The following is a 26,478-nucleotide window of genomic DNA, read 5'->3' as shown; positions in this document are numbered from 1 at the left end:
TAACGTAACAAAAACCTAAAGAATGCCAGGGTTCTGTCTTTGACATTCAAAGAGGCTTCAAGACTGTACCATCCATATGCCCAGTAGATGCATATTGCAGTGTTATTAACAGTACCTTGCAAAGGTCCATTACAAATGAATAATATAGATGTATTAAAAATAATCTTAGGACATAGTTTCCAGTCTATAATTTATCATGTCTCATTTGCAAATTTTAAGTTTAAAGCTTATACTAAAAATTAAATATCATTATCATCTCCTGTTGAGTGCAATTCAAACTGAATGAACTATGTAAAGCTGAAATGAATCTAAACCCATCTCTAGAGACGTACTATACAGAGAGCATAACTTTGAATAAACCGTATGGTAATATTTACTGCAAGCTTAGATGTTTTTAACAATGGAAGAAAACTTCCAGCAAAAAAATAGTAGGTGCCACACCCACTAACAGAACAAATTCACAGACCCTCTGAGAGTTTCTGGGGGGGCGCATTGTTTTCAGTTACAGAAACATCACAAGGTCCACTGTCCACTAATAAATGTTTTGTTATCATGAAGTCTACAATTCACTGCTTTGCTCTGCCACTGACTGAAGATGCAGGTATTGCAACTCCTTGTTCTCTCTACCCTTCGAATCTAAAAATCACTACCTTAGACAACCTTAATTTTCATCTTCATAAATCGTTTAAATCTGGGACATAAATGGATTTATGTTATATTATAACACAAGTTATAATAGAAGTTAGGAGGGATGTTAGGGCCTTATCTTGGCTATATGTTTAAATCTTGCATCGGCCTTGGATAGGCTGCCTTTCCTTTAGCTAGACGAGCCTCGTCAGATACTTTATATTTAATCTTCTTCTCTCGCATTCATAAGGGTCTAACCGAACTACTGAACTAAAGTTAATTTTTTTAGAAGATATTAAGACTTAGGGCATAACACAGAGTAAATGTACGCATTCCTGGGTCTTAATTATTTCCCCTTTTTTCAACTTTTTTTGTTGGGAAATATAGATATTACTGTATGTTAAAAACAGCAGCTCAGTCAAGAAATTGATCATTTTCATTTTTTTTTTCAAAATAACAGTGATGGTTAAAATCAACAGATTTTAGTTTGTAGGGCATTGCATACTGGTGTTTTATAGGAAAAAAAAAGATTGTACAAAACAATTTAAACCCACATTTATTTTTCCCTCAAGACACTTAAATTTAATAGAAAGATAATCTCTTATTTGTAACTTTAGTAACATGCTGCTCACAAATCACCCAATTAGTCTTTATTCTATTGTTCTTGTATTTCTATTAAAGCTGTCTAGACAAAAAGGAAGAGATGCTAAATTTATATTGCCCACAGAACACAAATTAATAGAAAATAGATCATAACTGTTGTAATTTGGTTCTGTCCCATGCTGAGGAACACAACTGCTGAATGTGCCATTGTATACACTCTTCCAATAGTGTACAATTAAACTGAATACCAGCAATAATTGAGTAAGCTCTCATACGATTAAGCTCTAATATTATCCAATCTGCATAATAATGATTTATATGCCAAAAAGCAAAGTAAAAACATAATACATTATTGATTGATTTGTCTGCACATTATATTTGTGAATATAATTTTTAATTAACACAGAAATAATTAGAATGACTGTATAACATTAAGATCTAATAATGTTAAAATATATTAATTTGTATTTGCCTGGCTGTTAGTGTCAAAGGATAAATATTGGCTTCTTCAGCACTAATTTATTACGCATAATCTCCTACTGATTTAAATGGCTATTAATACAAAAGGGCATAATGTGAAAATAATTTATACAAAAACATTGACATTTATCATTTATACAGAGTGATAGATCATACTGGAAAAAAGTATAAAGATGTTACATAGTACAATGCAGAGCATGGAGTTTATACCTAAGCATTGGGGTATAAAATAAACAATGCCCATCCACCTGTGAAGTTGGAAATTAAAGACAGTCACCAGTCACGAGCCTAAGCGGAGTGTCTGATCAATGGATTATCTATAGTATGTTAAGGTCAGGATACTGATACTATGAAAAACTGTGGCACAAATATGAGGAGTCCTGGTCTGTGTACAACGTGGCTCATCAAATCTTGTTCACATACTGTAGCAGCACATTCCTGGCATACAGTTCATATCAGAGAGTTCAGAAGAGTTACAGTGTGTCTATTATAACTCTTCAAAGAGGTTAGTCACAGTAAATCATTCACGGAACGAAGATTTAATTTCTGACAACAGATGTTCATTTCCTGTAATTAGTCATTCCAAGTTTCTGTGGGCCATAAGTGAAGCAGTGCTCATAAGTGAAGTCACTTCCAGAGAAACTCAAGGAGGACTCTTTAGAAGTCACGGTTCCTTTGTAGATCATCTGCTGTTATTTTCCACTACCTAGTGATCCAGTCCACCCAGCTGTATAAACGGGCAATCTTGAAACAGAATAACACTCCATCCAACCAGAAGGGAGTCTCGTGCTTTTTTAAGTAATAAACCTACAGAATCCCAGGTCACGTCCCTTTCCGGTCACATCAGTACGTCAGTGTTTTACATCATTTCAGTGACTGTTTTATATGTTGAAGACAGAAGGAACCATGTTGAATGACATGCCTCTGTAGAAATTCAACCTTTTTGGTATTTCTAAAATTATGTTTGTAATAATGTGTTATATTTGGGGTACTGAACAGTGAAAGTTATTATACAGTCACCAGCTATTACCATGCCATTCAAAAAAGGCTTTCTGTTCTCTACAATATGTTTTCTATTTTCCTATAATTTATATAATTTCCTATATTTATATAATTTTATATTCCAGCTTCTGTTTCAGTTAGCAGACATGTTCTAGTTTATTTTTAAAATAAGTTTTATTACAAGAAGTGAATTTAAAACTCATTTTTTTACAAGAAGAGTTGTAGGAGTTTTGGACAAGCTCCCCATCAATGTTTTCACAGCTTCAAGCTTCTTACAAGAAAAGACAAGATAAAATCCCCAGATCATTCAGTCCTTATGTTAATTAATGTGGATATTTCAAAATGTCACATCATAAATTAGACAAAGTGCACTGTATTACTATCAGATAGTGACAGGGAATTTATACTATACATATTGACAAATGACTGAGAGTGAGATTCTCTTCTATCAGTCTTTTAATCTGATTTATCTTTAGAACAAAGATGAATACTCCAGAACCAGTGCTAGAATAAGTACTTTTGGAGGTAAAAGGTGAATATGGCAGTGCATGACCAAGGAATAAGTTAACTTTGTAAATGGAAAGTGATTGAGATTTAAATAGCAAACAGATCTGACTGAAATTTTATTTCATGGAAAAAACACAGGTTCATATTATGCAGAGTAAGAAAGGAGCAAAGACAAATAAAACAGCTGTTGAAACGCACAGCAGGTATGACTTCCAAAATTCTTTTAGAAGAACTCAACTGTGTTTTTTAATTTTTCCTGCAATTTGTTGGTCAAATATTTTGAATGAAACACATAAGTGAGATAAGACCCCGGCTTTTCATAAGAACAAATGAGGGGGCATTCATCCTGTCAAGCCTGTTTGGTAATTAGTAGCTAATTGATCCAAGGATCTCATTCAGCAGTTTCTTGAAGAAACCCAGGATACCGGCTTCAACAACTAGCTGGGTAGCTTGTTCCTTACTCCCACAAAACCCTTTGGGGAAAGAAGTGCCTCTTTTTCTGGGTTTTAAATGCACTTTCTCATAGTTTCCTCGTGGGTTTTATATCTTTAAAGTCTTGTTTAAAAGTCTGTTTAGCAACTGTTGTCCGTTCATGATTTCACATAACGTCTGTGCGGAACTTGTAACATCCTGTTTTGTGAATGCTGAGTTCTGGCAAAGTGCCATATAAGGAGGTCTTTTCTGTCGGACCAGCGTAAGAACGGAAAGGACTGAGCCGACAGTTAGCAAGTCATATGATTTATGTACTAATACTTTGTTTGTTACACTGTATAAAAAGACTAATTTTATAACTGTTCGGGGAGACTGGCTTTGGTAAGCTACTCTCCCGCTTGCAAGCATAATAAATGACTCTTCTTTCACCAACATCAGGACTCTGTCATTTTATATGACACTACAAGGGTGATATAACATGCAATGGAAGGACAGAGACTGACATCCATGAGACTGTTCTGAGAGGCTGATTGTGTTTTTTGCTTGGGGATTTTTGGTTCACGCCATAACGAATAACATCCTCTGGCACATTTTGCAAGTAATGGTTGCTTTTCTTAAAAATTCTTTCTATTTATATAATCTTATCTACAGTCTTTGAAGACCATTGTTTTTTTTGGGAGGGAAATACAAAGTTGTTTTTGCTGATTTGAAATGTATGTAACATCTTGATCCCAAACATTCTATGTCCAGCTATGGTTAAAATCGAGATATACAGTACAAATGGCATTTGTCTTTGAGTGGTGTACTCCTTGACTTAGAGCACATAATGATGAGCCCTGTTTAGAATGAGTGGCAGGAGAAAATCAGATAGTGACAGAGCACTTATTGAAGATGTGCTGAAAAGATATGGGTGCAAATCATGTCATTTATACGTCTTTCTTTTGGACATAATTGTGGTGAATTTTGACTGTCCACAATAACTGTATATCTTGGAACTGTAGATAGCCTGTCCTCAAGCCAGGAAAAAACATTTAAAAGGTCACTTTTAAAAGGCAATTTCTCTGAAACTGTATATGCTGTGTAAATGATGAGTCGATTTCATTTTATCTATTGAAAAATAAATTATTGCAATAGAAGAGAAAATTATTATAGCTCAATCATATCGAATGATATATGAATTCTATTTCTTATGTCTAGAAAGAAAAATAACTACTTGGAAGCTAGCTGGCTCAGTTTGACCAGTGTAATTTTGTTCTACAAATTGGCAAATATACAGTATATACATACAGTATATCCACTTTGACAATGTGAAGGTGTATTATACTTACATCATTTAAAGCAAGCAAATAATTCACAGAACTAATTACACCCTTTAAACAAACCTAATTAAATCATAATACCGTTAAATGTCTTATAAAAGAACCCCAAATGTAACGTTTTTATATATAAGCACAGAAGTGTTATTTTAACTCAGGGTATATCACAATAACTACTGTTTAACGGTCATAAAGAAAGCTGAAATCAAAGAATTGTAATTTCAAGACCTCCATCTGTCTCAACATAACAATTACTAAGACAGGTTTTTTTCTGCAGTCCTACTGGAATTAAGCAAGAGAACAGTTATCTAGCCAGAAGATTAAAATGTTATTGGACATGATGAAATTTAATATAAGTGCTGCTTTTGGAAGCACAAAGCTGAATAAATGACCCAAACCACTCTAAAGTTCACTGTAGCCCATACAAACTTAGTAAATAGAGCTGCTGTTATTGTTGAGAGCCCAATACAAAAATATGCTTTAATCAAGGCTTGATGTCTCATGAAATGGGCTCATACAGTAGGTATCCTCCTTTTATTGAGTAATTTCACAGCAATTTTCCAAAATGAACAGTATGAGAAATAGTACAGAAATAAAAAACAGTTGTGCTCATGGATAAAAGCTGCACGTTTGTTGAGTGTATTAATTTCAGCCCAGTCAATACTACACCCCAAAACCGAAATACTATGTTTTGATGGGCAGAGGTAATAAGAATACAGTAGAAGGTATATACCATTAACATACGGTAACTGTCTGTTTATGGAATAAATGGGTTTTTTAAATGGACGAATCCATTATTTAATATTGTTCTGTGAGAAGTCATTAAGTATTAGCATCTTAAAAAACTGCCACCCAAAGAAATCCAGGGTTGATATTGCTCAAACAGGAGAGGAAGATGTTAGAAGTAAAAGTGACTGCTCTAGTATCAGTTGTTCCATTTTTAGAAAATCAAAGGTAGTTCTCGGGGACAGGACTGTATGCACTGTACCACTGCACACAGGAGAGAGAAATAGACTGAATGATGGACATAATTATCCGTGAAGTTCTTTCATTTTATTTCTCATCCAAAATGTTATGTTTATGGTAAAAAATGTAACTTTACAGAACATTACTGTATGTGTTTTTTTTTTTAAAAGGTAAGTTTGTTTCACACAACAGTAGTTCTTTGCATTCGCTCCCAGTATCCCTGTGTTTTGCACACTGATCTGACTGCTGGTGACGATGCAGCTATTGATGCAGTTAAATGTTATACACAATTGTGATGATACTCTACAATATTCCAGCTGTGCAAATTTCATTTTGAAAATGTCTATATTCATTCATATTAGAGCAAAACAACAGAACAATATGATATATAGTATACCAGCAAGATGCCTATACATTATGTCTTCAGGACAATTGATTTGAGATTAATATTAATTGACCTGTTAAAATCATGGATTCTAATTTATTAAGACATTTGAATTTAAAGAAGCAAATTAGGGTTTATTTTCTGTTCAGTGTAGGCACTGTGAATACAGTATTTAAGACCCGCACATTTGAGCAGTTAGTCAGATTAGTTGAAAAGAAGGATGAAACAAGAAGTATTTTTACTTGTATTTTGCCAGGCTAAAACAGTCTACTTCTACAGTACTTCTCCTGCTACAGGTAAATTGTGATCAATTCTAGCTCGTCTGCTGCAACCTTAAGGATATGTACAGTACTCTTTGTTAGAAAAGTACACATACTGTATGTTTGATACATATTTGATACTTCTGCTACTATTATCACAGCAAAAACTTTTGAATATCATTGCAACTTTCTAATTACCACATTATATCCTTTATATATCCTATGGATAGACTGCAAAGACTATTGACTTTCCATTTAATTTATAATAAACAAAATAGCAGTCACTTAATTTCAGCTTGTGATAAAAAAACATTTTACTAAAGTAAAGAGAATCTAAGGTCAATCTAAATTAATTTAGCTCCTTGAGTTGCAGAGTTGAGATAAAAACAAAGACATGGGAAACATCAATAGCATAGTGAAATTAATCAAACCACTTTAAATGCCCTTGTATTCATTAAAGCTCCTACTCCTCATGCAGGCTTTCCAACAAGGCTATGTCCCAAGTTGAAGCTATTAATTTAAATAAAAAGCTTAACCATTGTCAATGATATTTATGTCAACTGGTTACTCTGCTCCTATAAAGCATATTAACCACAAATTATTTAACTAATGCAGTTGGAAGAGGGCACGACATAGACATTTCACATTTGACACTTATGCTTATGCTAATAGAAATACTACTTATGCTAATGCAGAAACATACTAGTGACTACTGAATCCTACTGTACATCAGATCTAATAATCAGAAGAGTAACTCCCTTCATTTTATCCAATTCATTGTCACAGAGGAGCCATGACATATGCCAGCAACCAGTGGGCAGAAAGTCAAATACACCCTGAACTGGACACCAGGCCATCACAGGGCAGACACACAGACACAGACGTGAACATAGTCACTCCAGGGCCAGTTTTCCCAGAAACCAATTAACCTACCACTGTGACTGTTTCACTCTACTGTTCACGGCCTGTGGGGGGAAAAAACAGAGAACCCAGAGGAAACCACATGAGCACAGGGAGAACATAGGAATCCTACACAGCTAGCACTCCAAGTCTAGAACTGAACTCAGGGCCCCAGCATTGTGAGGCATCATTGCTAACCACTGTGCCACCATGCTGTCCTGATAGAAGACAAATAATAAATAAATTTTAGTATACCATCATACTTAGTCCAGCCATTAATGGCTGCACCTCTTCCCAGTACAACGACCAGAATTTTGTAAATATTATTATACAGTATACAGGAAACGACACATCTTCATAATGTCTGCGTGACAACAGGTTTTCTTGTGAGGCGAGAATCTGACAGGTACACCATGGATGCCCGGCTCACCAGGCCTGAGCCCAACTGAACACGAGCTGGGGCAAAATGTGTCATCTAGGGCTCATAAACAGGTGAACCGACTGCACAAACGAATGGGGTGAGATAGAATCCCACAACCTGAAGCCTGTTGAAAAGAGGTACTGTACGTCTTGTATTGCATCCAACAGTGGCCACTGGTGTTAAAATCCTGACGCAGCTACCCACCTGAACTACCTGTGTGCATGTTTGTTTCTGTTTCAGATAATTTAAAAGTGTACTCATAGCCACTGTAGACCAATTAAAGCTCTACACTTGGAAGCCCAACAGTTCAGTGTAAGACTGCTGTGCTATACGTTTATTGTCACAATGCAACATGCAGCACTCGCATCAGCAACGTACTGTAGTTTAACTATTTAATAACTATTTGGAGCTCCCAAGGTGCTCACTCAAGCTCAGATTGAGTAAAATGTCTCTAGCCAGCTGTGACTGGGAATGCCCAAGCAACCTTCAGAACTGACTGAGTGGTGCTGGGCAGGGGCAGGCTAAGACACCCAGGGCTCTCTTGGCTGTCTGGAGAGGATCAATTCCCCGGGAGTTGCCTGGAACCTGCAGGTTTGCAGTGACATTAATCAGAAATGTGAGATAATCAGAATTAATTCTCCTGTCAGGCCCTGGGGAGGCTGTAGCCTGTCGAAAAGGGAATAGCTCTGCAGGTATGAGAAGCATGTCCGCATGTTTTATTTTCTGCTGAATGGGAGCAAGATTTGTCGCTGAAGAGCCATGTCTTGAATGACAAAATGAAGAAAAAAATGTTGTATGTAAGATTACAGCTACACTAAAACCACACCAGCTCAATACTGATTTAACCCTCAACATTCCATCAATTACCCAATGTAGACAAACTGCTTAAGTAAGAAAATTGTGTCTAAAGCATGTAGAATTTGTTAGGCACCATTTTTGAAAATGTGTTGTACTGTATGTACAGTGTTTCAGAACCCACACTATTTAAGGAGTGATCTTCTTAAATATCTGCATAGTGCATGTCAGAATCAGTTGTTATCTGGTTGATTATCTTTCATTTTACAGCCTAAAAATCAGGGATATTCAGATGTGTTTTATTGTTTAATCAACAATAATTTCCACTTGAATACAACTTTAAGGTATCTGCCAATACTTCCTTTGTTTTTGACTGAACAGTTCACTTCTGGCTGAAGGTTATCAGACCTTCTCTATTCTGCTATTAGATTGTAGGAAATGCATTCATGGTTACACTAGGGAATCTTTAACACTACTGCCTGAATAGCTAAAAAGAAAGTGCTTTAGAAGTGCATTAATACATCACAGAGCTGCTGCACTCTATCACACTAGACATGCACATATAATCTCTGGCACACAAATTGTATCGCAGATTTATTTCCCCTGCCAGCGATACAATAGGATGTACTGTAGAAATACACAGGCTTCTGAACCACTCAGCGCAATCAACAGTTATTCCAGTCATATTCCAGGTTTTGTTATCCTACCCTGAATTTTTGCAAAGCTAGCTTTAATTCTTTAGTTTTGTATCTCTTTTCCTTTTTTTACTACTTAGTAATCAATCACTTAGTTAAAAGAAACTAAATACAGTACTGTATATCTGACCAATGTTCCCATTAGCACAGCAGGGGAATGTATCTTCTGCTTAGGAAAATTTCAGCACAGTCATCTCACCTAACTGGAGAGCCAACATGCTACTGAAATTTTTCTTGGGACTTTCAAGCACTACTATCATTGGGATTTTTCAAGCAGCAAGCTGTCTACAAATGGATCAATAATCCCATCATGTTATGTCTCGGTGGAATACAAAAGCAAGAGAACTAGTAACTCAAAACCATTTAAGTTGAAGAGGAAATATTAAAATCAGGTTAAGAGCTGTGGTGTCAATTACTCATTGTGCATAAATAATGACCTTTATAGCTGGAAGGCAAAGTGAGTGTGTTTTCATGGGATAAAGTAGGAATGTCAGGCAATGTGCAGTTCTGTGTCATATATTCCATTTAAATCTGTGACTAACTGGAAGTCCGAAGTTTTGAATTTGAATAGTGAGCTTTATTGGTATAACTCACCTGTAGAGAATGAAAACAGTGTGTCCCTATAAGGAAAAGCCAGGGAGCTGCTGCAAGGGTGAAGATGGGGAGGAGGAAGCAGGAAGTGTGATATTTATATGTAGAAAAGACTAGGGTTTGACATCCTCCTGAAGCTGGTTTTAAACTCCCAGAACAGTGCATCGCGTGAAGTGTACATTTTCAAAGTCTGCGATCAGTTTTTTTTTTAACTCACCTGTTTGACTGTGAGCAACAGCTTACCATAACTGTAGATGATGACAAAGAAAGGAAGAACGAGGCAGAAAACAAAGAGGCACACGATGTAGGAGATATTGTTCACATCCTTTGCTTTCCAGTTCACAGAGCATGTAGTTCCAGGTCCTTCCGGACCATAGCTGCTCCAGCCAAAGAGTGGTGGCAAAGTCCACAGCAAAGAATACCCCCAGGACAGCATTATTCCAACACCAATTTTCCTGTAGTTGGTTGCATCTGCTTCTGTTGAGCCCATCATTGTACTGTACCGTTCATAGGAAAGGACAGCCAGGGAGATAAGAGACACCATACCTAAAAATTAAAAACAATCCAGCATGTTAATCAGAAAACCATTTTTGTTTCTTATCAAGTCCAGTGTATAATGAGACAAGTTGCATTTCGAAACATTAAATCAGAACAGCTTTAATCTCAAAGTGATGGTAGTTCCATTCAGACTCTGAATAGAATCACACAGAATTGCACACTCCTTCAGTGAAAACAGACTAATTCCAGGATTTTTTAAACTACTAAGAATTAAAAACAGCTATAAAGAACAGGGCATTTCTGTTCCTACTGTAAATCGAAAATCTTTAATTGCTACTGTATGTTACTCCTCTTTCCCTCATGACTCTCACAATTCTGCTTAACTATTTTTTCACTGTTTTTTTAATTTCGCCTTTTGCTATCCCTAGAAGCTGAATGGAGATGTCTGCCTTGATAAATATTAAATCTGAATGAAGTCTTTCATTGTTTCTGTTAGAAAATGATAGCAGCCCAAAGCCCTTAACCATAAAGCCATAATCAAATTTAAATAGCACTGAGACATGAAATCAAGTTGATTTTGGCATGACTATCTCAAACATTCATTTAATGTTGGTACATAAAGTTCTGTGGAGGAACGAATTGGGGTATTAATATATTTAATATATAATAATAGTTATAGAGATATGGTAGTTTAAAGAAGCCAGTTTGGGGCATTTTTGTATCTACCCAGACTTCCTTGAAGACACTGTAACTTCTGATCTTCACATGGTACAAAAACAATCTTGTTGACATTTTAAAGTTCTTAACACGCCCCAACAGACTGTCTTTGAGGTTTGTTAGAAACTGATTAATTTCACATTTAAAAATATCTATAGAAATCTTTTAAGAAGACCATTTTGGTTTATGTTATTTTGTCAGTACAACATTGTACAAGAATATAAAGTGTTCAGTAACATGAAAGGATTCATGTACAAGTTAAATATGATTCCAGGAAACCAAAGAAATATCCTGGTGATTAAGTTTCTTTGTTTTTTTTTCTCTCTCTCTTACTTGATGCTGTATATGAACAATGTGCTGAAACTTAACACAAGCTTTTGGTTTTTCATTTAATTTCATTATAGGTGACAAGTTGCAGTATCACTAAAGCCCTAAGACATTAAAAAGAAGCTTTTACCGTCTTCTTCCTTTAAAGATGGATTTTTGAAGTAAAGATGTGTTCAGTAGTTAATGCAAAAAATGATATCTCATCATGTACACAAAACATTTCCAATGAAGGTGTTTTATCCCTTTAAAAGCATTCGAGAAAAAGAATGACAGGAAGCCATTGATTGCCATTGATTTAGACATCAAATAAAATATCATGGTTTCTTTTTCTTTTTTGTAATTTGGGACTCATGCTGCATGTTTCTATAAGGACAGATTACTGTATGTTGTGTTTAGAAATGGGCATTGTCAGTTGTTGTGTGAGTTAGAACTACTGCCTCAAAACTGTGGTGTCCTGGGTTTGATGGATTTTGTGTTTTCTCCCCATAGGTGTTTTAGTTTTGTCTGGGGGCTCCAGTCTACTCCCACAGTTCAGAGACATGCTCTCCAGGTTTAATAATAATAACATTTCTTTATTAGCCCTATACAATTTCTTGCATTAGGAATGTGTCTTTTCACATACCCCAGCTTTCTCCATGGAGACACAGACACAGAGACAGGGAGAGAAGCTTGGGGTCAGAGCACAGGGTCTCCCATTGTACGGCACCCCTGGAGCAGTTAGGGTTAAGGGCCTTGCTCAGGGGCCCAACAGAGTAGGATTCCTCTGCCGGCCACGGGATTTGAACCAGCAACCTTCCAGTCACAGGCACAGATCCTTAGCCACAGAGCCATGTTTATTAGCCTCTCTAACTTGGCCCCTGTGTGCATGTGTGAATGCATGTGTGTGAGTGCCCTGTGTTAAACCAGTGTCTAACCCAGGGTGAAATGTGAATTCCCTGTGCTCCCTGTGTTAGATTTCTGGGTACACTATTGCCCTTTCATGTTAAAACAGTTACAGAAAATAGATGGATGAATACTATGCTGTAGTTTGTTTAAAGTTGCTCATAAGATAAAGCCTAAAGTGGTAACATATTCCTGGCCTTCAGTAGCTCCCAAGTTGTTGGAGAGCAGTGTAAACAAGCAGTGTAAACTTACTGTACAAAAACCCAGACACAATGTTTTTCTCTGGGGCAAATGTGTTGGACCATAAGATAAAATGCAAATAATATTTTTAGACACACAAAAAATCTACAAAAAAAAAGTCAACTTTTTGCTGACCTTATAACTTTCATGTTATAGAGGTTTTTTAAATATTTACACATGATTTGGTTATCTCACACAGTGAGATTAAAGATAAAGACTAAAGATTCATACTGTAGGTTTATATTGTAGAACTTCTTTAATAAAAAGAATATTTGCAATCATAACAGTCTTCCCGGTGACTGAATTGAACTGTTGTATCAATGTAACAGCATATAAATGATTACTTTTAAACTGGAGTAATACAAAAAATCAACATCTTTTAAAAGGTTTAAAAAGACTTTTGGATTTCAAATGCTTTTTAATTAGGTGCAACTGTCACTGTACAGTTCTCACCAGGAGCCAGTGAACTAAAGCAAAAGTTGTTTAATAAATAGCTGCGATAATGAAATAACCCTCCTGTCGAAATCTCTTCAATTCTGGTTTAAAGACATTTGTTTAAATACATTTTTTATGTCTCTGTTACGGGCATAAGATTGTTGTAACTGTAAGTAAAAAACAAAGTTGTTGGTTTCAGTGCTTGTGTTGCCCCTTATTTATTTAAACTAAGTGTGTAACTTAGTAACTGATACCCCGTTCAACTCTTGTAGTGGTAAGCATTCTTGTGCTACTTTGTAGCAAAAGAAAAGAGCTTGCAGCTTCTGTGTTATAATACACATATGTATTATGGTAATTAGATCAAACAGCACAATAGATTTGCACACATTACATGTGCCTCTTACCATTTTTATACCAAAGCTTAATTACGTGTTGAGTGTATGTATTTAATGGTGTATCTGGACTTGAGCATGAGTGAGACTTCAATGTGCAAACAAGATTGAGAACACACGCACCCTGCACTGAAAGCCTTCCACCATATGTTTGTAGAGTTTTGCAAAGAAACAGCCATTTTCTTAACTAAGAGCCATAACACACGTTTTTATATTCAAAATAATAGACAGAAGGTGATAAAAGGTTTTCAATCTGCATGTGTCCCTTACAATTTCCTAGTTGGACAACACATCTTTCCTTAAACTTTTCGCCTAATCCAAATGCACAACACCCCTTTACATCAATGTTAAGCATTCTAAAAAGGAAGCCCATTGGCAATGTAGTGTATAAGCAGACACAACAGACACAAGCGGTGTATACAGTAGGTCATGTATACAAAGTGATGCAGAACTGTCACTATAACATTTTATAATGATTGGCTTTTTCTGGTGACAACTAACCTCTTTAATGCTGTGATGAATAGCAGTCTTTTTAGCTGCAGTTATTTTTCAATAATTATACATTTCATCCTCTAGTTAGTTTTTTTTTACAATTGGTTTATTGTTCCTTATATAAAAGGGGGAGAATCCCCTTTAGCAATAAACCCATCTTGAAGCATCTTATAATCACTGGAACATTTCATGGCTATCTTTGTGTAGTGAATTACATCATTGTTCTTTTACCACTTTATTCCTTCAGATTCAGACAGGGGTTTTGCTTTAATGGCTGTAGCCCTAAAACGACAACTCAAACTGAATGGTTTGTTTCTCTGAAAATGTTTTCCATGCTGTCTTGGATTGCACTCAGTAATTTTGTTCACACTCACATACTTCTTAGATACCCAACAGCAATTCCAGTGCAAATGCCAACAAGCATTTCATGTGGTGACGTTTTAACAGTAACTGCTTATGATGCCAAACTCTAGCACTTTAGGAAAATTAGTTGTCTTTTTGAAGGCTGTCCATGAGAGGTTATTTTCAAATTAGATGACACCACTCATAACTTCATTTTTTAATGTCCTAGCCAGCTCCTAAAGGTATAATCTTATTAGTGCTTACATCTAATTACATAAAAATTACATTTTTATAACTCATATTATCTACACTCACATCTGAAATGCTATCTTTTTTGATTCAGGATTAAATACCTTTTGAGTTCTAGGAGTGTATTCCAATATTGCAGTAGCTTTTTTTCGTTCAAAAACTTTCTTTCTCTCTAAAGGTTGCTCAATTAACAAGACAGACGTTTTTGAATAACGTGATTGACTTAAACTTTACAATAAAGCAGAAAAATATATCAAATTATATGGATTGTATTTCATGTCATGATTTTATTGATACTCTGGCAACAACACAGCGTTCGGGAATATAAGCGAAATAGTGAGGAACAATTTCTTGTCTCTGATTATACATTCTGCCACTGAAGGTAGCAGCCGACAGCGCAGGCATTAATGTGCTGGGAACACATCAGGTACCGAATACTAGATATTCCTTCGGGTAACCTACTATATATTGTATTTCACTGGCCAGATAAGTAAAAAATGGATTAATGCATTAGTTCATTTTAATACACAAAGACAGGGAGAGATCCAGCAGCCACTTCATATTATGCAGTTTGTACAATACTTGCGCAATGTACAGCAGGTAAAGCATAACGATCTGTCTGCATATAAATAGGGATTTTGGAATACTTGAATTGCTTTTCTTTTGAGTTAAATGTAACCATACTGTATATACAGTATGTCTTCTCATGTACTCATGTCTCCTCTGTCTATTCATGTACTCTCATGTCTCCAAAGGCCCTTTTCTAAGAGAAAAAAATAAAGTTTTCTGTGTAATAAATGAACACACTCTAGAATAAGGAATTTTTGCGGTACAAATGAAACGTTATTAATATCTGCTAAATCCAAAAAAATCCACAGTGGACATTTTGGTGTAAGGCATAGACAGAGCTACAGTACGACGTATAATAACGAGGTACAATTGAAAGCTAACGACAATTAATGTTTAAGTAATTAAGTGGAAATCGGAGAAACCCACAGGCAAGCTATGAACATGAACCAGTATTCTTTAAAAAACATTTAATCTATAAAACGAGCAAGCAATTTGTGCAATACTACGTGTATATCTGTTTTTTTTTTTTTCAGTTTCATGCGAGCGGACACAAAATAACTTGATAGACCAATCGCTTTCAGAAACGAACGGACATGCAAGATTGGTCACAACTTACCCAAGCAAGAATTGACGAACCCATACCAGACGCATCCAGATTTCCCTATGAGCCAGCGTCCCTGCGTGCTCGCTGCGAAGCTAAACGGAGTGCCCACCGCACAGACCAGCATATCACTGACTGAAATATTCATCAGAAGCAGGTTTATGGGTGAGCGCAGCACTTTGTAGCGGCAGAACAGCAGCAGAACAAGTAAATTGCTAGAAAAGCCAAGACTTCCAATTATACCTAAACACACGGCAACAATCAGGTGTCCGGTTGGGGTCAGGTCGTTATTTGAGGGTGCCTCTACGTTCCCGTCATTGTTGCTGACACACCAAGCACTGTTACCCTCTGTGCAGCTAAGGTTCACGTTGGATACTATCATAGCGATACTCTTTTGGCGCAGATTTTCACCGTGTGTACAGCTTTCACATAAATGTGTAGGTTTTCTTTGAGAAACTGAGCTACTGTTTGGCAGTGAATTTTAGAAGCATTGCAATCCATTAAGTTTGACTAGATTGTTAGCAACTGCCTTGAAAACAAATAAAAAAGAGAACAGGGATGATTACAGGATGGAAGTTTGAAATCTCAGTTATCGTTTGCGAAAGTTTTTCCCCCCGCAAGTATCAGGTGGCGCTTTAGCTTTAGAAAGTATTCCAGTTGGCTGTGCTCCACCATGTGGTGGCTCAGCTCTTCACAAACAGCAGAACGTGTGCCTCCAGTCTGTTTTTATATCGACTCCATCCCAGCTGACGTACTGTACTGTATGAGGTGGAGGATTTCAGAGAACATCTTCATTGGGGAAATTGACCTAAAATTGGAATATAGGTCAAGAGGACTAGAGGGGAGGAGAGAGTGCCAAGTGCCTTCCATTTAATGTTTTATGTTCCTGTTTAGAAGTTGTAGGACCAATAATAAATATTTATATTGAATCACGGAGATACTGTACGGTGTACTTCTTGTTTGCTGCTCTCGTAGGTGTTACTATTGCTATTATTATACTAGTATAGTTTAAGTAACAGTCTCCACTATATTTCGGATGAAGGCTGTGCAAGGAAAAGGTGTTCAATTTGTTTTAGTTGTCCGTTCATTTATTGATTGTCAAGGTGCGCATTTTGATAAAATATGTTGACATTACACTTACAGTATGCTCCGTTAGTATGGCAGATGTTCACTATTATAGGAGTATTGTGAATGCAGTACGTTTAGCTCGGAAAAAACTTTTAGGTGACGAGGCGGCAGTTCTCTATCGTGGCAATATAATAAAGCGAGTCGAGGTTAATTGTGCTAGAATGCAAACCGAGATCTGTGCATCTCTAAAAAAAAACTATCACTGTGCATGTTTGATTTTAGAATAATAAAGCATAGGTTGTTTGGATATTGACAAATCTTTTGCCGTCATTTTGATTGATCATTCATGACTTACTGTGATGCATTCGAGTCACTTTAAATGCTACTGGACATAGGAGCGAAATCATAACAATTAGAGGTTAATTCCACGCTGAACAGTGGTAAATAAAAAGGGTTCCGATTGTTGTGCCTTGGGACGTCCTTCTGTAAGTGAGAAGGAAAGAGAGAGAAGGTGTCATGATATAAAAAAGGAGAACGGTGATATTTAAAGAGTGTCCAAACGAATGGAAATGTGAGGGGAGAATTTCAGAAGTGTAAAAAACTGAAAGGCATGAAAAGGTTTAAGGAAGCAATAAGTCATTGAGAGCTGAAGGATCCTAGTTTGAGAATAATCTTGGCTGCTGATATCTTCCTAGAACAGATTCTAGATGCGCTGTCCGTAATCTGATCAAAAAGACAGATCTCTCGTGAAACATTAAATCAAACAGCTATTCCAGGGATGCCTTGATCGCCCGAGTCCTATCACGTTTGCGGGGTTAACTGGGACGTGTGGAACATACTGTATAGGTTTTAAAAACAAGTGAAAAATCAATTGATTCTTCGGAGGAAGAGCTTTTTGAACGGAAAGAGTCGTGTAAAGCAGGGTAAGCGTTTACAATCGGGTACAACTGCCTCCAACTATAGCCACAGACGCTAAAAGCCTGGAATTTTGACTGCAGACCCTGCATAGGCCAATCCAATCCCAGGGGGGAAATTTGGCTCGGACACCGGGAAAACTCCCTACTCTCATCGAGAAAGGCCCGGGGATCTTTAATGACCACTGAGAGTAAGGACCTCGGTTTAACGTTTCATCCGAAAGACGGCGCCCACTACAGTATAGTTTCCCCGCCACTATACTGGGGCATTAGGACCCACATAGACCGCAGGGGGGCGCCACCCGCTGGTCCTACTAACACCACTTCCAGCAGCAGCCATAGCTTCCCAGGAGGTCTCCATCCAGGTACTGACCAGGCTCAACCCTGCTGAGCTTCAGTTAGGTTGAGAGCTGCAGGTTGATGGCCAATCCTGACATACTGTACAATACACCTGAAGAAGGCTCCACGGCCGAAACGTTGTGTTCTCTTTCTTCTTTTTTTCAGCATGGAATAAACCTATTACTTGTTCCCATACTGTACAATACGTTCATCATAAATTCACCTATGCCATGTGTTTTCGATAGACTGCGAAAATTTCGTCATTTTTTTAATAATAACTGTGAATTTGTCGCAGTTATGTGGTTTTCTTTTATGCTCAGGTTACAGCAAATCTATCTATCAGCAAAACTATCGAAATTCCAGTTTCGGTGACAATTGCTGTTTTTAACAAACCTGTGATGAAGGAGCCCCTGCAAGCTGTCCAAGGTTCTAAACATCACATTCACATTAGGCCGGTGTATCTGAGCGATTGGTCAATGAAAAATCATTACCGGTCAATGCGTGATTTTATACAAAAACGTTTTAGGGAGAAAATATCTGACAGTTTTTATTTCTATTTTATCGATTAGATTGGAGAGCATTTCATAGAATATCACTCATACAGTAGGTAGATTAAGTTCTGCTGCATTAGCTCCGCTTAAGGAATTGATTGTGCGCAAAACGATTCCACTCGCACCTCGATCAGACATTTTATATACTGTAAGCAATAAGCCCAAAAAAATCACATTTTTAATTCAATGTGTAAAAATAACCATATGTTTTAAATTGTGTAATGTGAACCAGTTGAGGTGATGGTTAAACTCTGTTATAAAACCTAGCTCATACAGTACCTTTCACATTGTCAGTATTGGATTTGCTCTTAGGATCTTTTTAATCCACTTTGGTGAAGGTAAAGTAAAAGACTAAACAATTGCTTAAGTATGTTTATGCGTTTTTTTTAAACGGTAACATTTTAGTAGCTAATCCTCATTGTGGAACATGCAACACATTTAAAGCATTGCCAGCAATGCCTATAAATACATGTTGTTTCAGGTATATGTGGTTATTTATAATTCTCATGTGTCATGGAAATCACTATACAGGAAAGCAATTTATGTTTATCAGTTTGGCTTTCGTTGATCATTTTTAATGACAGTAATTACTTTGCCAAATCACCTGGACATACAAAGAGCACAGTGCATTAACTGAACGGTGGTAAAATAATTTTAATTTTTCAGTAGATACTGCACAACTGTTACCTGGTTGAAAAGCAACCTGCAAAATCACAAATTTATGGGACATGATAGTGTATTATAATGTACTACCAGGACTACATGAGACTCATTCAAATCACCAGTCTTCTTGTGATATCTTTCCTAAAAAGGGTGAATGCACAACATTTTCTTGGATCCACAATGTGTGCACTTTCATTTCATGTCCAACATTTACAAATAGATCTTAGAATAGAAAAAATAGATGCAAAAACCTAACAATAAATAAGTTAATTTGACCTAGGTCTTAAAAGAACCACATTGAACCACAGGTTCCATCTCAGTGGAACCTCTGCCCCCGGGTGCTATGGTGGCTCTGCAGCTAAGGATCTGTGCCTGTGGCTGGAAGGTTGTCGGTTTGTATCCTGCAGCCGGCAGAGGAATCCTACTCTGTTGGGCCCCTGAGCAAGACCCTTAACCCCAACTGCTGTATAAATGACTGACCCTGTGCTATGACCCCAGGCTTCTCTCCCTGTCTGTGTGTTTCATGGAGAGCTAGTTGGGGTATGTGGAAAGACAAATTCTTAATACAAGAAATTGTATATAGCCAATAAAGTGATCTTATCTTGAAAGGGGCAATTCTGTAGGTACAGTACCTTTAGACAAAAATATTGAACAGGAACATTATGGGAAGAACAATGTCTGTTCAGCCCACATTGCTGATTTTCATATCATTTTCCCATTTTTCATTCATGCAGTAAATTCAGTGATGATTGAAGTGGGTTTGTACTGTATATAAAGCACATTGAAATCTTTGGGAAGAAAAGTGCTGTATGGATTTAAGGAAGTTCAATGACATAGCAAAACAGTTTTGGGGAAAAAAGAAAGGAAGAAAACACAGGCATTTCTTTATAAATGTAGCATTTTAATTTGCTTCAGTGGGGTGATCGAGGGCTGTGGGTATTGTTTGGGAATTATTATTTCACGAGGAATGACAGCAGCCGAAAGCTTGGCAGAAATTAGAATCGTTCATTGTGATGTGGAGATTTGGCGTAACCCGCTTGGCTGAGGGCCAACCTCCCGGCCGTTGGACGGGGAGGATAGGACCCCCATGCGGCCAATGGGGCAGCTGCAAAGGTGGAGGAGGGATGCAGAAAACGAACGAGGAAGAGGAGAGGGTGACGTTTGATATTGTAACGCTTACGGCCGACAAGCACTGTGTGTAAGAGCCGGCGTACCAGAGCGGGTGACGTCACCGCCCTTCCCTGTGATAGCAGGACCACAGCTACTGGGCTGTGGAGAGATCTCTCTTTAGCTCACGGGGCTAGGTCGCTGCAGAGAGACGCGGAAGTCCCGGGTTCGAGCCTCCAGTCGGGATGGGGCCGACCAGATGCGGCAAGGGCGCCCGCCTGAGCCCCCGTTGCGTTACAATATTTATGGAGACCGGTTGCTTATGTCGGGATTAGTGAGAATTGCAGCAGCTGTGTCGAATGAGCGCGGCTGCCTTCATTCCTCCCGAACTTTCGTTAAAAACTCCATTTAATGTGATGTAATGTATCTGTACTCATTTGCTAGAAGCACGTGACTATCCTTCTCAAGGCATGATCACATAAGAAGCAGGCAGAGTGTCATGAGTGCTCACATTGCAGGTTTTTTGGCGGGGGGGGGGGGGGTTGTTTGCAAAAATTTGCTGCTTCAAAAGATGTAATTGTAATTAAAAGTAACATGTCAGCAATGGTCAGTAAAACTGTTGATGTAATGCATAGTGAGGTATTTCTCCTTAATTCAAAACAGAATGTGTGAGTGAAGCTACCAGTTTTACTTGACTAAGTACAGGTCATCTTAAAATTTCACAGAGGACCAGGTACACTTTGAGATGAGATGCCCTCCTGTGGCCGTGGACTTCATTGTCTCTGGGAACAAAGAAACAAACCAAAGGATGAGGACAGAAATTAGAACTTCTAAAGGGGAAAAAAAAGGTAAAGTAACTGTTAAAACCCTAGTAAAATGATATCTTCTCAATTCTTGCTCTTTAACATGATGAATCCATTTATGAAAAGTTTCTTGTGTGCACATGCCGCCTGCATGCTTGATAATTACCAAGGATTTATCTATTGCAGCCTAAAGTAAATTAAAAAAAATAATTAGGTATTTTGCTAGTGCGATTAGTCTTGTCTCAATTCAATATAATTGCATACAATTCAGTCTATTTCTATTCATAATTATTTAAAGCAACAGGTCCATCTGTTTGCTGATAAATGGAAAATGGCAAACAAAAGGTCTATTCTCATTGTCCAAATAAGCCAGCTCATTATCTCACACAATACTAGCAAGATAATAAAGTGTCAGTGATGTTTATTACATAATGTGCAATTATATATAAATCACAAGATGGATGAAAGACCCTCCAGTTTAACGTGTGCCTGCAACTATTGTTGTACAGAAGATGTAGATTAATAGTAATGATAATGATAATACATTTTCAGAAATAAAATAGTATGTGTGAATGCATAGTATGTGATCATACAAATATGATGTACAGATATAAAGTGATACAAACATACAGCAAAAGCCTTAGTAATATTTTTAGCAGGTTTTAAAGCAGCATGAACAATCATGAAGCTCTATTGCCCATTGTATGAGCCTGGTTTTAGGTAGAATAAGGCATCCTGAGACAGCAGATCTTAGATTAAGTATCAGCAATACTCGCATGTAAGTCCTTAACGTAAACTGGAGCTAGACAGTTCTATGCCTTTTATGTAAGAAGGAAAACATAAAAATAAACTCAAATAGATAGACAGATACTTTATTGATCCCATGAGGGAAATTGCAGTGCAACAGCAGCTTAACACAGACAACACAGCAACAGTGTAACGAAATGATACAATAATAATACAATACAATCAGTACAGTCAGTGAGAAGTGCACTAAGAAGAGTTACTCACAGTCCAGAACACAACAAACCAGAATATGGTATATTGCACAATATAAATATAAATATAAATATATAAATCAGCTTTTATAGAACATCTGGCAGTTTTATGCAAATGGAAATAGTCTTGAGAGGTTTCTAATGTAAGCTTTGAGTGAAAAAAAAGTCAAAATAAGTTTTTCTAACATAGTGAAAGGGTTAATTCCAGCACCATCAGAAAAATTACCAAACTAGATGCAGATGTAGTTCAGGTGGGTAGCTGGGTCAGCATGCGTAAGCTGCAAAGGAACAAGTAATAGGTTTATTCCATGCTGAAAAAAAGAAGAAAGAGAACACAACGTTTCGTCCGTGGAGCCTTCTTCAGGTGTGAGAGAGACAGGGCAGTAGGCAAAGGTAAAGTAGCAGGAGAACAAAGGTTGGGAGGAGGAGTGAGAGGTGGGAGCAGGGGACAGAAAGAGAGGCCAATCAAGAGGTGTGAAGTCAGAAGGGGTTGATGGTCCAGGGGGTGTTTCTCAGGGGGGTGTTTCTCATTTCAAAGAATGCGTTCATCAACCCAACACCCTGAATGCGTTCAGCAACCCAACTTCTCCAGGGGTTCTGTACAATGGCTGACCCTGCTCTCTGACCCCAAGCTTCTCTCCCTGTCTGTGTCTCATGGTGAGCAAGCTGGGGTATGTGAAAAGATGAGTTCTTTATGCAAGAAATTGTATAGGGTTGATAAAGCATTATTATTATTATTATTATTATTATTATTATTATTATTATTATTATTATTATTATTACATTATCAATAATACATTTTACCCTAACCGTAAGTTTCTTTTTTTACCCTTTATTTCTGAAAGTCATCTTTTGAAGTTTTAAAATAAGAACAAAGTGTCGCATCACATGTGAGGAGTCTGCACTGAAACTGCTATAAATAAACATACTCAGTGTAATTTGTTACCACAAGAATGCCAGCGGCATTTTTGTAAAAGTCAAAATACAATAACTTTCAATGTTTTTCCAGATATACTGTAACATTACATAATACCACTTCATACAACGTAACCTAAAATATTACATATCTTTATTTTTTATCAGTTCTTTTTGCTTTTTGACTTGGTTCTGCAGTCTTAGAATTACACGTCTCATGGGTGTGGATTTAGTTTCAAATGAAAAAAAAAGTTTACTTGAGGGCTAGCCATGTGATCCATACATAACTGTTCCATGATTGAAGGCAAATAAACATACACTTAAAATTTAATATGAGGTGTCGTAAGTTTTTTTTCAAATATCCATTTTCATTTTTATTTAAAGAAATATTGATAATATTGCTTACCAATCATTTTTTGTTTCTGTGATTTGTCCTGGTCGAGTTCCAAGCAGTAATATACAGAGTTTTTTAAAAATTGCTAATTTAATGACAGATTGTATGATTTTTCATGGTCATTTCTTGACAATATGTTAATGTACAGTAACTTTGGCCTTGAGTCTAATCAATATTTTCAAGTGTGTGCTTTTCAGGGCAAATCTTATGATTTGCACCCCCAAACAAAGTGGAGCACTTCATCAGCAGAAAATAATCATCTTTAAATCATTACCAAACCTCCTTCAGGAAGCGACAGACTGGGAGATTGTTTATAGGTTGTTGTGTGTTTCCTTATAATTGTAATGTTGTTTATTCCCTTAGTCTGTAACTGTAAGAAAATAAAGCATTAAGTTCCATTGCTTGTGGAGCATCATTTACTTGGAAGGTGAAATACAACAAAACCAAGTTAGATCAACTAATAATTCCTGAACAATGAATTATATTTATCTAAAACAAATTTTATTTGGCCATTCTCTTGTTTTTCCTTACAGTAGTTTCGAATTTTTTTTTGTAGCCTCAATACACAATTTTTTGTGCGTGAAAACAAAGCATTTATACTTAAAAGACTGGTCCATTAGCTTTTTTTTGGTACATGTGGCTAATTATTACTCAAGCAGTTTCTTGGCAGTCACCGATAAAAAAGAATCCACAACATAAGTTGCACATATTTTGCAGGACCCCAAAATCTTTAAAAAGATAAAAAAATTGATTTGTATACATACTGTACCACTTTATGAAGTAAATATTATGGCTCATCAACCTATTATCTTACTGGTTCATCCAGTTCATAGGTGATCATAGGGGAGCCTGAGTCTGTCCCAGTAAGCAACGCGTCCAAGGCAGGATACGCCCCAGACGAGACCGAGCTTTCCCAGAAGTCAATTTAGTAGTATTTCTTTAGACTGCTGGAGGAAAGCAGAGCACCTGGAGGAAAAGAATGCAGATAGAATGTCAGGAACTGGTCTCAGGGCCCCAGAGCTGAGGCAACAATGTTAACCACTGTGCCACTGTGCTACCCTATAATGGCACATTGGCACATGCTCAAACTAATCCCACTACACATAGCTGGGATTGTTATTATGCAAATGGTTTGGGTGCCCTGTGACCCCTTTCGGGATGAAATGGTTTAAAGAATGAAAACATTGTGAATGTTGGTTGCTGTGTGCTGCCTTACTCCTTGATTAATACATTGTTTTCTGTTTCAGTGCTGAAGATAAAATTCTCTGTCCTAAGGATCTTCTTGACGGTATATCAAGGTTGCAGTTTCAAGAAATTAATTCACCTAACAGTTTATGAATGTTGTTGCATATTATTTTCAAAGACTGTTTTATTCTTATTCTTATAGTACTGTACAGTATATGAAATTTGATTGAATATACATAAAAACACCTTAAATGCCATTACTGTGCCTGAAAAAAGAATAAAGAAAGAGGTCAGGAATAGTTGTATATAATATCGGCTCAGCTGTATGTCTCTAAACTGTATGACAAAATGTAGCTACATACTGTACTTGTTTGCCAAGACACATTTAAAAAATATCCTGTCACGTCCAGTACACCTAGAGGGCGTTCTACTTCTGTCCTGTTCCTAGTTCCCTGTGATTTTTCATGTCTTTCTGGTGTGTCTTGTTGTGTAGCCTATTTACTTCCTGTTTCTGCTCTCCTCCTTGCTCAGCATTGAGGTTTGAATGTCCTGAGACCCGCGTAGCACCAGGTCACCCCACGTCCGTGGCCTGAGGGCGTAGGTTTCTATACGGCATTTCCTGAACACCTGAGCCCGGGCTAACCCCCGTCTCGCCGCTACGCGTACGGGTCTTTTTCACTCTCCTGCCATTCCACGGTTCGTCCCTTCCGACATCCGTGACATATCCAAGTCAAACTTCCTTAAAATTTCAATATAAAAGTTTCTTTCCAAGAGCTGCCTGCCCACAGTCTGTGGAGTGCTTCTTGAAGTAAAAGATCATCTACAGTATATGAAAAAAGGATTTTACAGTAGAGTAAATAACTTGTAAGATTTTTTATGAAGAAGTGGCTACAGTAAGGATGCACACATAGCATACTGTAAGTATATTTAGATTTTAAGAAGCCCTTTAATAAAAAAAAAAGTTTCATTTTCAGTTTGCAGACATTCAAGATAATGTGTTTGTTTGGATTGCTAATTGATGAATGGACAGGAAATGGAGAGTACTGATAAGGGAAGAATGCTCAGATTGAGTGTGTAATTGCTGTTCTCCTTGATTAACCTTTTTCTAAGAGGATGTCATAAAATATACAGTACAGGAATGTTCGGATTAAATAAACATTCAGGGCATGCACAACATTCATTTTTATTATTTAGACATAACTTTGAATTATGAATTCACAATCCACAATGTGTCTATGTCTGTTTCTACATGTTTATTTTATTTTTGATATCTTACAGAGAGGAATAAATCTCTGTAACAAGATGCAGTATATATGCTGTTCAACTAGCAACAGAAGAAAAGTTAATTCAGTTTTCATCCTTGCAGATTTTTAAAGTGATATTGCCCAGTTAATTGTATACCCTGATACAGCATGAATGGAATCAAATATGGTAAACAGATGAGGCAAAGATAGGGAAATATTGTCTGCATAAATAAGGGTATCTAAAATTTCATATAAAAGAAAAATAACTTAAAAGCACACCTATGTGATATAATGCCCAGTAGTATAAACATGAAGAATCAATTTGTGTTACGTTTGTGGATCAATATGGAATGCATATCTTTAAAATAAGTACTGCATACTGCCAAGTAAGAAGTGTAAAGCACACACCCTTTGTATGCAGAAGAATACAATATACTGTACATAAAATGTAGGTTCATGTATTCATATATTCAACACACACAAACTAATGTTTGGTTATACTGTAATAGCACCTCAAATGTCACAAAATAATGAATTATCTTTCCCATAATTAATTAGAAGTCATAGTACAG

At 36.9% G+C, this 26,478-nt stretch overlaps 1 protein-coding gene across 2 annotated transcripts in view; it reads right to left on the bottom strand.

Moving 5' to 3' along the window:
* The window catches only part of tmtopsb (teleost multiple tissue opsin b), a 40,357-nt gene extending 24,028 nt beyond the window's left edge, over window positions 1-16,329 (bottom strand). Inside the window, exons 1-2 of one of the 2 annotated variants that reach the window (XM_006637783.3) lie at window positions 15,741-16,329; window positions 10,198-10,526 (exon numbers count right to left, since the gene is read on the bottom strand). In XM_006637783.3, coding sequence (XP_006637846.2) covers window positions 10,198-10,526; window positions 15,741-16,107 — 696 coding nt within the window. In that variant the 5' untranslated portion in view covers window positions 16,108-16,329. The remainder of the gene's footprint in view (window positions 1-10,197; window positions 10,527-15,740) is intronic. The other variant, XM_015361081.2, reaches the window with a different exon arrangement.
* Between the last annotated feature and the right edge of the window lie 10,149 nt (window positions 16,330-26,478).

The sequence above is a fragment of the Lepisosteus oculatus genome, chromosome 13 (assembly GCF_040954835.1).
Source record: "Lepisosteus oculatus isolate fLepOcu1 chromosome 13, fLepOcu1.hap2, whole genome shotgun sequence".
In the NCBI taxonomy this organism is placed as follows: Eukaryota; Metazoa; Chordata; class Actinopteri; order Semionotiformes; family Lepisosteidae; genus Lepisosteus; species Lepisosteus oculatus.
The sequence above is the reverse complement of the archived record's forward strand: the minus strand, read 5'-3'. Positions and strand labels throughout refer to the sequence as shown.